The sequence below is a fragment of the Elephas maximus genome, chromosome 1, assembly GCF_024166365.1.
Source record: "Elephas maximus indicus isolate mEleMax1 chromosome 1, mEleMax1 primary haplotype, whole genome shotgun sequence".
Taxonomy (NCBI): domain Eukaryota; kingdom Metazoa; phylum Chordata; class Mammalia; order Proboscidea; family Elephantidae; genus Elephas; species Elephas maximus.
The window spans coordinates 200500092-200513011 of record NC_064819.1 but is presented as its reverse complement, the minus strand read 5'-3'; the positions used below and the strand labels follow the sequence as shown (position 1 = coordinate 200513011).

General features: G+C 36.9%; 1 protein-coding gene across 2 annotated transcripts in view; it reads right to left on the bottom strand.

Moving 5' to 3' along the window:
* ENPP3 (ectonucleotide pyrophosphatase/phosphodiesterase 3) overlaps nucleotides 1–9569 on the bottom strand; it is a 112321-nt gene extending 102752 nt beyond the window's left edge. For both annotated transcript variants that reach the window (XM_049900798.1, XM_049900808.1), the window contains exons 1-2: nucleotides 9457–9569; nucleotides 2824–2899 (exon numbers count right to left, since the gene is read on the bottom strand). In XM_049900798.1, coding sequence (XP_049756755.1) covers nucleotides 2824–2899; nucleotides 9457–9537 — 157 coding nt within the window. In that variant the 5' untranslated portion in view covers nucleotides 9538–9569. The remainder of the gene's footprint in view (nucleotides 1–2823; nucleotides 2900–9456) is intronic.
* Between the last annotated feature and the right edge of the window lie 3351 nt (nucleotides 9570–12920).

The following is a 12920-nucleotide window of genomic DNA, read 5'->3' as shown; positions in this document are numbered from 1 at the left end:
CTGTCTCCAGCCCCTTGAAAATCATCACATAGTTGTAAACTAATTTATTCCTCAAGTATCTGTTTTAGCATCATTATGTGTAAGGCATTGTGCTAGGCAATGGGGATAAAATAATAATGAAGAGATAGTTATGGAGCATTTTATATTAATATATTCTCTTAAAAATACAATAAATGTAATAGTAACTATAAAGCAGTAGTGAATATTGGGACAATTGACTAGCTATATGGGCAGTAGAGGAGTCTCTTTATATTCTTGCTTCACAACATATATCAAAAGTTAAATTTAGAGGCTTAAGTTTTAGGGGCTTAGCAGAATATAAATGCCCCAGGAGTCAAGTAGATAAGGAGAGCATTTTAGGGGTTGCCATGAGTTGGAATCATGAGGGCAATCAATCTCGAGGGCAACTAACAAAAACAATATTCAAAAGGCACATAAAAGGTTAAAAAAGATGAAGTGTAGTATAAAAGGCACAGAGAGCAGTATTTCTCAAAATGATAGGCCTCCCTAACTCATCCTACACTTAATTTGATCCCAAGGGACATAAAACAGAAGACTGAAATGATTTTCAAAAGAACTACTACAAAAGGTTAACATACATACGAAAAACATGGATAGCGTTTACTAGCAATCAAGTAAATGAAATACACTGTTGTTAGTAAGGTAAATTTGTAAAATCTTTCAGTCAAGTTATTTTGCAATATGAAATAGAAGTCTAGAATATTAAAATGTGAATTTAAAGAGAGGAGAGAGAGAGAGAAGGAAAGGAAGGAAGGGAGAGAGAGAGAAAGAAGGAAAGAGAAAAAGAGAGACAAAGGAAGGAAGAAAGAAAAGAAAAAAGAGGAAAAATGAAATGGAAATACAAATGTAATATTGCTATTACGTGCCTAAAAGGTGGCACAGTGGTTAAATGATCAGCTGCTAACTGGAAAGTCACCAGTTCAAAACCACCAACAGCTCCAAGGAAGAAAGTTGTGGAAGCCTGCTTCTGTAGAGATTTACAGCCTTGGAAACCCGATGGGGTCCCTAAGGGTTGCTATGAGTTGGAATCTACTTGATGGCAGTAGGCTTTTTGATTTGGATTATATGCCTAAAATCCCTGGAAAAATGTAAAATAATATGATAACCTTGGTTGCCTCTGAGCAGGGAAATGTGGTGGTGGCTATGCTACAGTAGTGAAAGGAAGGAAACCTTGAGAATGAATTATAGGATTGTATCACCTATTTTAAAGTAATAATAATTTGGGAAGTCTATTTACAAAGTGGTGGGCATTTTCTTTTAAATGTTTCTATTCAATGTCATGGATGTACTTTAAAAACAAGTACCTATCTTTTAGAAATACAAACTAAAATATTTACAGAAATGAGAAGATTTCATTTACTTCAAAATAATAGGGAGATGGGGAGGAAGGTAGTAAGGGTATAAACCAAATAAGATTGACTATGAATTAGTAACTGACGGAGTTGAGTGATAGATGCATGAGGGTTTATTATATTAGTCTTCCAACTTTTGCATGTATTTAAATTTTTTCATTATTTTTCTAAATGCTCCTATCCTTTGATCCCAGTAATTTCAGGTCTGGAATCTATCCTAAAGAAAGATACCAAAATCTATGCACAGAAGTGTTCTGCATAGTATTATCTATAATTATAAAAATATTTTTAAAAATATAATTACTCTCAATGTACATTGAGAGATGGGGTTTATCAAATTATATCTACATATAACATTATAAGCATTTCCATATGAGAGTAGAAGTTGTTAGAAAACATTATTGTTCATGATTTTAATGACTTTTGGAAATGCTTATGCCATTATCTGAAAAAAAAGCAAGCTACAAAATAGTACACAGTTCTCTCTTCTCATTAAATGTGGCTGATTGATTATTCTCATTTATTTCCTCAATCTCCCCAAATCCTACAAAATAGTCATAAAAAGAATAGAAGAAAAAATAGATTAAAAAAACAAACATAAACACTCAAAATCAAAGAATAGAAGATAGAAGCAGGAAAAAAAAAAAGCTTGAAAGAGAGAAATAACAGGATGAAGAAAGCAACAACTATGTGCCTAATGGGGACACAAGTGCCTTCTCCCCTGGGCCCCAGAGAGGAACAAGACATGGAAACACCAGGTCCTAGTAGGTGAAGGTAGGGAGGACAGGCACAAGACTAAATATAGGGGGACTGGTTGAAAGTCTGGATATGGAGCCATAGCTACCCATCAACCCCCTACCCGAGAATAGGAAGTTGACAATCCGGAAGAATTTAGAATGAGTGGCTTTCATCCCTGAGACAGCAGACATAGAGTGGGAGAGCTATGAGGAGGAAAGATAAACTAGCCTCACTCTTAAATATGAACACATGGTCACCAGCCATTTCAGGATAACAGAATAGCATGCAACATGGCAGAAGACAAAGAACAAAACAAACAACAAAGAAGAAGAAACTTGGTTGAAAAGGAAACAATGTGGGGAGCAGAAAGAGTTACACACACACACACAACTGAAATTGAGATCCTCAAAAAATAAAGATGTATCTATGAAATAAGAAAGAAATGTCTAATTTAAAAAATAACATTAGAGGTACTCCTGGAAATGAAAATATGAAAGCAGTAATAAAAAATTCAATAGAGGGATGTGATATGTAGAATTAGTCTTAAGAAGATTCCACACCCTAGTCCCTGGGGTTGTAATAGATTGTTTTTCATGGCAAAGGGATTTTCCAGATGTAATTAAGACTACTAGTTAGCGTGAGATTGAAATAAAGTCTGCCAACAAAGAGTGAACTTGGAAGAGAAACCCCAAGTCCCAGGTAAGGGGTATACCTTGTGTCTCTGGTTTCCTGAGTCCAAGTCCTAGGCCTAATCCAAGTGACACAATCACCAACAAAGCAAGAAGAACCTGTTACAAAAAAGCAAAACTGACCTTCACAATTTTTAAAAAATATAGAGAGATGCAAATAACCATAGTACGTCAGTAAATACTAAGTACCCAAAGCATCCAACAATGATTAAAAAAAAAGTAAGTCAAGTTGATTCCAACTCACAGGAACCCTATAGGACAGAGTAGAACTGCCCCCACAGAGTTTCCAAGGAGCACCTCGTGGATTCATACTGCAATCTTTTGGTTACCAGCCATAGCACTTAACCACTACACCACCAGGGTTTTGTAGTACATTATTCACTTAATGCCTGAAAATGAGAAAGAAGGTTTTTAAAAGACATTTTAAATATCATTTATTACAGATCTTCAAATTAAAATATATTAGTCCCAGTGAGCTTGACTTCAAATTTAGTTAAAATAAGAATAAAACCACTGGAGCCGTTTACCTTTGCCCATTTTTCTTTCTTAACTAGGCACCTGTTTGGAGATCATTTATCTAAAAGCATTCCAGAACTGTGAAATCATTAGCTACTTCATTCCTGGGGAGCAGTTTGCTTTCCTTTTGTCCATCAAAGGAAAATGAGAGTATATAACATATGTAAGAAGCAAGAAGAGCTCAGCGGCTAACCAGAAGGCTGTCAGTTTGAATCTATCAGCAGCTCCTTGGAAACCCTATGGGGCAGTTCTACTCTGTCCTATAGGTTCACTATGAATTGGAATCGACTTGAGGGCAACGGATTTAACAGGTTAAGAATATAGTGTACAAATAATTACCTGACAAATAATCTACTTTGGTCTATAGCACAAATACGTGATTCAGGGTAATTTAGAAACTGTTCAACCAAAGATTATTTATTTCATTCGTTATCACTATTGCTGACAAAGCTCATCAGTGCGGTGGACTTTATGCTATGATTAGAATTCAGCTATGATGTAACTAAACAGAATTCTTCTTACTGCCCCATCCTCTAAGTCCGATGATAAGCATGCTGGATAATAGGGTTTGAATAATGCATGTTGCCATCAAGAACGTGAATGAAATAGACACATGCAATCAAATAACTTATGGAAGTATTTTACAATGACCATTTTTATAGTTAAAAAAAAGTATAACTTCCTTGAGAGAAAAATTGCATAAATAATAAACTACATAAACTATTGATTTAGTTTTTGTTCTGAAATCAACTGGAAAATTAACACATTTAATTTTGCGATAGAAATTAATCCAGTGCTCATAAAAATATGTTAAAATACCATGAAACCAATTCTTATTTAAAGCCTCAAAGCTAACCCAAGGGTTAGCTATCTTCCAAGTTGTATTTATTCGGTGGCCAGCAGGGGCAGATTATCCTATAGGGAAGGCAAACACAGTGCTTACCTTGCTTATCAGATCAGCTGTAATGAAAAATTTCACATTTTTTCACATCAAAGATTCTACTTGTAGGTATGGCTGGCATCTGCCTCTTTCCCAACCCCACAGCACCTTCCTACAGAATCAAAGTCTCTTCGAATTCACGGTCCCTGACAGGGGTGGATGATCCAGTTAGCAAGGTAAGAATGGGCTTACTTGTGCTTACTAATCTGTAGTGGAACCATTTCACATGTGAAATTTCCTGAAATTTCAGATGTGAAATCGTTGACTAAAGATTACTAAGTAAACACGTTTACCTTGCTTACTAATTTGCCCCTGGTGGAGAGGATGGAGAGCGGAAGGTGAATAGAAACAGTTATTAAATAAAAGTGGATAGCAGTTAGCCCCTTGTGGTGCTCAAAAGCTGCAGATAAGGGACCAGGATTACAACAAGCAACAAAATGACATTGGGAAACTTTTCTTTTGGCAAACTTCATGCATTACAGATTTACAAATTGTTGTATTTCTATTTGTATCTTATCTTTGATCCTTTCACCATTCAGACTTGCTGGAAAAATTAACATCTAGTTGTCCTTTCTGTTAGTTGTCCTTAGGATGCTTTAGAATTTTGTAATGTTAGTCTCAGTGTCTCTGTCTTCATGTCTTTAATTCTTCCATATATTTATAGCTTGTTCTCTGCATTATTCTGAAATCTCACTGAAGGTAAGAAATGTTCCATGTTTAATCCCTTTAATTACTTAAGGTAAATATGCAAATTCTCCATAGGCTTCTTGATATTGGGGTCCACATGTGTCTTACGCCATCTTATGCTATCTACAAAGTGGGAGAATAGTCTGAACCCTTCAAATCACCGAAAACCCAACATTTGACTTTAGCTTGGCCAAAGAGTGCCAGAAGCACAGTAAATAGCTTTGCAATTTGTAAATGAAACTTTGTCTTTTGAAATTATTATTTTGAAATACTAAGCACCTAGTATATGTACTAATATATCACTAAAAGAATACAAAGATAGTAAATAGATGGTACGTAAGTTTTGGTTCCAAGGAGTTTATAATTTCCTGAATTGATAAGATAGGATAAATATAATAAATGGCATAAGAGCTATAAAGAACACTCCAAAGTTCCCAGAATAAAAATAATAGAATATATAGAAGGTTTACTTTGTTATAGTCACAGCACTCACAGTGTTTTCCACACATTGCTTCATTTACTACTTGAAACAATGCTTTTTGTGAGGCATCCTTCAATTTAACAGTTGAACTTAGGCTCAGAGGTTGTTACTTTGCCCATTGTCAAATGGCTGTTGACATTGAAGTCTAACCTAGTCATACTACATTGGGGAAAAAAAAAAAAAGAAACTATACTTTTTTCCACTCAAATTGTCTTGTAATAGAACACTTGGTCTAATAGCTTCATTTTAGAAAAAAGGATCCTGAACTTCAGGTAGGTTTTCAAAAAATTGCTTGTCAGAAGTCATCAAATCAAAAAAATACCCATTACCATGTAGTCAATTCCAACTCATAGCGACCCCATAGGACAGAATAGAACTGCTCCATAGGGTTTCCAAGGAGCAGCTGGTGAATTTGAACTGCCAACCTTTTGGCTAGCAGCTGTAACTCTTAACCACTGTTCCACCAGGGCTCCCTACTTCAACTCTAATGTCTTTGTAGCCCACTGGGACCCTATAGAGTGGCTATGAGCCAGCATTCACCTGACAGCAAAGGGTTTGGGTTTTTCCTTTTTATTGGGGGGGGGGCGGTCCTTGGAAACCCTGATGGTATGATGGTTAAGAGCTATGGCTGCTAACCAAAAAGTTGGCAGTTTGAATCCACCAGGCACTCCTTGGAAATTCTATGGGGCAGTTCTGCGCTGTCCTATAGGGTCACTGTGAGTCAAAATCTACTCAAAGGCAATGGGTTTGGTTTTTTGTTTGGTTTGGTTTTTGTGGCTACCAGAAGGATACTTATGACTGGGGCCATATCATACAAGGTTTCAAATGCGTGGCCTTCATTCTAGGCAGCAGGGAATTCTGACACTTACTAACTCAGGAACTTAAGAAAATTAGTTAACTTCTCTAAATCTATTTTCTATCTAAGGGAGATGATATATACCTTATGGCATTTCTGTGGGACCCTCACAGGGCACTGGTTAAGCATTTGGCTGCTAACCAAAAGGTCAGCAGTTCAAATCCACCAGTCACTCCTTGGAAACCCTATGGGGCAGTTCTACTCTGTCCTATACGGTTGCTATGAGTCAGAATCAACTCGACAGCAATGGGCTTAGGGTTAAATAACATACAAAGAGGAAGTAAATAGTAGCTATTATGAGCCCCAATGATTGAGACCTAAGCCACTCTCAGAAAGAATAAATCAGGCATTTGAAGAGGAGATAAAAATTTTAGACCTCTCAAGGTTTCCTTACTACATACAACACTGAGGTGGAGATATTCTGGAGCTCAGGAAAGAGAAATCTGTTGGACACACTCAGAGAACTACAGCCTACAGCCACAAGAAAGGTTAAGATCAGAGAGAGAGGGAAGCCGGCAAAATTGTCAAGAAAGGAGAGACTGAAAGGGCTGACTCAAGACGGGGAGAGTAAGTGGGAGTAGGGAGTGAGATGTATGTAAACTTATATGTGACAGACTGATTGGATTTGTAAACGTTCACTTGAAGCTTAATAAAAGTTATTATAAAAAAAAAAAAAAAAAGAAAGGTTAAGATCACCATAGAGATTGAGATAAGTAGATACAGAAATAAGAAGACAAGGATTAGGGTTTCTTTTTCTTGGTTTTTGTTTTTTAAGGAAAACCCACATTATAATTGACAGAAGGAAAAATGGAAAATCACTTGTGGAGCCAAGGGAGCAACCATCAAAATAACAGGGAAAACAGAAAAGTCCAAATCATGAACACCAAAGGAAACTTCCTGAAAGAGGGAGTAGGACTCCAGAGAAAAGGTGTGTTACAGAAAGAGGAAGGAGCAGGAGAATTGAGAAGAGGGAAGAGGCCTTTAGACCTGCCAATTTAGAAGTTGCTGACCTTCCCAGAGAACAGAATTTATGGCGGAGGGAAGAGAAGATAAGAATAAATTAAGGAATTAAGTAAAATAAATAGAGGCAAAGTATAGAGTATTCTTTTGGAGAGGCCTGGCAGAAAAAAAAGAAGCCAAGAACCAGATAGCTATTTAGGGAAATTATTTTGTCCCTGTTTGCTAGTTTGTTTATTTGTTTTTAAATAGGGAGATTTGAATATGTTTGTCAACAGAGGTATATATGAAACTGCTCTTTCCTCTGCCTGAAATGATCTTTTCCTTTCTCCTTTGCACTTCTTGTGATTAAATATACTATTTTTTATCATATTTATTAATACTATACATTTTAATTATCTTGATTTTTGCCTGCTTTAATAAGGACAGGGATTTTTATTTCTTTTTTTTCATTCCCAGAGACTAACCAAAAAAGCAAACTCATTGCCATCAAGTCAATTCTGACTCATAGCGACCCTATAGGGCAGAGTAGAACTGCCACATGGGGTTTCCAAGGAGCGGCTGGTGGATTCAAACTGCCAACCTTTTGGTTAGCAGTGGAACACTTAACCACTGTGCCACCAGAGCTCCTTTTTTAGATATAAGGGAAGGAAAAACAGGGTAAGTGAAAATACAAAAGATTTTAAGAGACAGAGAAAACCAATGAGGCAGCTATGAAAAAAGAAAGGAGGGGATAGATATATCACCTAGGCAAAAGCCAGAGTTTAACAACCAATTCCATGTGAGATAAAATTCAAAAGAAGCCCACATGATTTTTAGTGTGAGTAACTGAGAGAATGGTGGTGTCATTAACTAGTGAGGTAATTCAGAAGAAAATTGCAGCAGCATATAAACCCACTGCCATCTAGTCGATTCCGACCCATAGCAACCCTATACAACAGGGTCGAACTGCCCCCATAGGGTTTCCAAGGAGCAGCTGGTGGATTTGAACTGCCACCTTTTTGGTTAGCAGTAGTAGCTCACCATAGCTCTTAACACTGTGCCACCAGGGCTCCACAGCAGGGTATATAAGAGAAAATAATGTAGTTGGTTTTTGCTTGAGGTATTGGGCAAGGCACCATCCAACAGGCATTTGAAATTGTGTGACAGAAACTCAGCAAGAGGTCAGAGTTTGTAACCTACTTGGAACTTTTGGTCATTGATATGATTCTTAAAGCCATAAAAGATAAGATTGCCAAGGGAAAAGATCTTCAGATAGGCCTTTGGGGAACACTTCTGCATAATGTGCAATGAGAAGGAAGATACATCAGCAAACAATACAGATAAGGAGAAAAGCCACAAAAATGGAAACTTCAATGCCATCATGAAAATAAGGGGAGAGAAAAATTTGAAATGAGAAAGTAATCAACAGTATCTATGAACTGTTGTTATGGAGGCTCAAGCAGGAGAAGGGCTTGGGAGACTGACTTTTGAGGAGGTGACCTCTGTACACCAAAAACAAAGCCAGAGCACAAGGAAGGATTAAAAACCCATTGCTATGGAGTCGATTCCAACCCATAGCGACCCTAGAGAACACAATAGAACTGCTCCAGAGGATTTCCAAGGAGCTGCTGGTGGATTTGAACTGCAGACATTTTGGTTAGCAACCATATCACTTAACCACTGCACCACTAGGCCTCCAAGGAAGGCTTGGGGGATAAAAAAAACTGAGGCAGCAGATAGAGACAACATTTTCCAAAAGTTCGATGGTGAAAGGAAAAAACAATCATAAAATCAAGGACAGCTATTTTTTAGCATAGGGAAAATCTTCACACATGAAAGAACCAGTAGGCAAAAGACATTATATCTAGGAGAAGAAGGTAAAATAGAGTACAGCAAAGGGTATAAAATACAATGATTTTAACTACTCACTCACTGGTCTTAAAAGACTCATGCAGTAAAGAGGTGACATGGCAGATTATTAAATTACTCTAAGACCAATGCCGTAAAGGGTTCTGACTTTTTCTATTGATCAAATATTGGTTTGTTGTTACTCAAATTTCTTATTTGTAAAATAAGTAAAAATATTAACTTGCCACAGAATTGTCATAAGGGATAAAACTGAATACAATCATTTAAATTTTACTTTTAAATAGCAACAAAAACAAACATAAATGGGGAGTCATACAGTTGACATTGGTCACAAAGCTAGAAAGACCAAAATTAAATACTGTACTTACAATACAAATTATTTTATATTTCTGAACTGTATTCTTCTTAACAGGTTCTTCCATTGATAAAGCTTTCTCAGAAGCCATCATTCTGCTAGCTGCATAAACCTGTTTTACCAGGAGACAGTAGTTCAACAAAGAGGAAACTTTGCTGTGGCTGACTTTTAAATGTTTGTGAAGAGTACAGCTCTTTAATGATTGGGCAATCAGGGGGAGGTTAAAAAAAGTCATTACAATACTGTCAAAAGATTGAAGTCCATTTCAAGTATACTGTAGACAATAGCTCCTTTTCTTATTGTAGTTTCTCCTAAATACTAATCAAAACATATGTAATGAGAATAATGCAACGATTAAATTTTAGTGCAATCTGATCATTTCTTTTAAAACAACCCAAAACAAAAAGCCTTCTTACAGCAATTCCAGGAAGTTTCTATATTTACATAAGCTTCATGTAACAACTAAAAACCTACATATTAAAAATGTGCTTTGACCATATAAGAAATTCTAATGTAGTGAATTGAACCGATGTAAAGTACTTAATTCTGTGTTCACAATTTAAGATAAGGCTTCATACAAAAAACAAACAAACCCATGCCGATCTAGTCATTTCCAACTCATAACGACCTTATAGGGTAGAGTAGAGCTGTCCCATAGGATTCCAAGTCTATAAAAGACTGCCACATCTTTCTGCTGTGGAGTGACTAGTGGGTTCAAACCACCGACATTTCATTTAGCATACAAGTGCTTAACCGTGCCACCAGGGCTCCTTTATGTCTTCGTATACATTATTTTATGCCAGAATTAAATAATAACCCTGAAAAATATTTTATTCCTATTTTGAAGATGAGTAAATTAAGGTTTTGAGAAGTTATGTGACTTACTCGCTCAAAATCATGTGTTTACCCAAAGGATTAATGGACCACAACTACCAAGGCCTCCACCAGATTGAGTCCAGCACTAGATGGTGCCCAACTACCACCACCAACTGCTCTGACAGGGATTATAATAGAGGGTCCTGGACAGAACTGGAGAAAAACGGAGAACCAAATTAAAACTCACAAAAAAAAAGACCAGACTTACTGGTCTGACGGACTGGATAGTATGGCCCCCAGATACCCTTTTAACAGTACTGAAGTCACTTGGGAGGTTCACCCTTCAGCCAAAGATGAGACAGGCTCGTAAAACAAGACTAAATGCAGATACCAGCCCAGGGGCAAGAATGAGAAGTCAAGAATGGACAGAAAAGCTGGTAATGGGGAATCCAAGGCCGAGAAGGGGAGAATGTCGACATGTTGTGGGATTGGCAGCCAATGTCACAAAACAATATGCATATTAATTGTTTAATGAGAGACTAATTTGGTCTGTAAATCTTCATCTAAAGTACCGAAAAAAAAAAGATGTATTTTACTAGATGCCAGAACTAGGGCTGAAACTCAAGTCTTCTTTCTGAAAATCAAGGTAATTTTCACTAAATCAATTAAAGTCACTCTTTTCTTATTTACATAGACCAGAGCTTCCCATAGGTATACTCCGTGCTGAGAAAAGATTATAGGTTTATGATGTTATCTAATTGTACCAGAGTTTTACCCAGTATATACACTAAACAAACACAGGTTACGTCAGTCAGATTCTCTCACTCTGGAATTTGGAAATAAGATTTTTGGATAGCTAATCATTCTATGGATCATTCTATGGAAACCCTGGCAGTGTAGTGATTAAGTGCTATGGCTGCTAACCAAAAGGCTGGCAGTTCAAATCCACCAGGCGCTTTTTGGAAACTCTATGGGGCAGTTCTACTCTGTCCTATAGGGTCGCTATGAGTCAGAATTGACTCGATGGAAATAGTTTTCTTTTTTTTTTAATCATTCTATGGAACCCTGGTGGCCTAGTGGCTAAGTCCTACAGCTGCGAAACAAAGGGTCAGCAGTGTTGAATCTTCCTGGCACTGCTTGGAAACTCTATGGGGCAGTTCTACTTTGTCCTACAGGGTCACTATGAGTCAGAATTGACTTGACAGCAATGAGTTTGGTTTTTTGGGGGGAATCATTCTACGTTATCTGGCAAAAACCCTGGAATCTGAATTTGGGTATGTTGGCACCTAGGAAAAGAGATCCAAGTTTCAGAGTAAAATAATGAAATAATTAAAACTATTTAATTTGTTATCTTAAGCTGTAATTAATCAGTGCAGTCTCACCCATCCTGCAGTCCAAAGCTGCAGTCCAAACGACCCTGCAATCGTAGTTACTTTTAATAATATTCCATACTCAAGATTATATCCATTTCAAGTCAGCTCTAATAGTACTTCCCAGTCTCAGCAGATTGGGACCAAAATTGTAGTAGATAGCTGGAACATGATAGTTTTTTGGTAGTAGGGAAAGCTTTCAAAACAACACAATTCCCCTTATCACTTCTGCATAGACGAGGCATATCAAACTACCACTTATATTTCACGGAATAAACTAGGTCCTATTACTAACCCTACTGGCAACCCTACTGGCAATGGAATGAGAAGAACGATTCTTTTTCAGAACCAGGACGTGTAGGGAGGAGTGAAAACGTATTGCAAATTTACCTCAAGATATTTCCTAAGACCTAATACATACTTAAGGAGCCCTGGTGGTACACCGGTTAAGTGCTCAGCTGCTAACTGAAAGGTCAGTGGTTCAAGCCCACCCAGAGGCTCTATGGGAGAAAAGACCTGGCAATCTGCTCCCGTAAATAGTACAGAATAGGAAGTCCTACGGGACTGTTCTACTCTGTCATATAGGGTCACTATGAGTTGGAATCGACTCGACAGCACACAACAGAAACAAATATATATTTATCGTTGGGTCTTTGAAGACTTCCCTAAAACAGATAACAGCAAATATGTTAATTTTTAAAAATTGTTAATTTTTTTTCCTTGTATTGAGAGTATAATTTTCTTGTTCCAATGGATTTGCCTAGTCTAGATATTTTATATAAGTGAAATCATACAATGTTTGTTCTTTTGCATCTGACTTGTTTCACTGTTGTTAATTGTCATCAAGTCAATCTATATGCTTATCAGCCATTAGTATATCTTCCTTGGAGAATTGTCTATTCCACTCCTTTGACCATTTTCTTTTTTTTAATATATATAATTCATTTGATTGTTGTTGTTGTTGAGAATATACACAGCAGAACATACACCAATTCAACAGTTTCTACATGTACAGTTCAGTGACATTGATTACATTCTTCGAGTTGTGCGACCACTCTTATCCTCCTTTTCAGAGTTATTCCTACTCCATTAACATAAACTCACAACCCCCTAAGTTTCCTTACTAATCTTTTGAGTTGCTGTTGTCAATTTTATTTTATATAAATAGATCTTAAAAGAGCACAATGCTCAAGGCAGACTTTTTTCACTAATTAAGTATTGTTTGGTTTTAAGAATACTTCAGGGGATATTTGTGGTTTAATGTTTAAAGATTATTTAGGGCAGTAGTTTC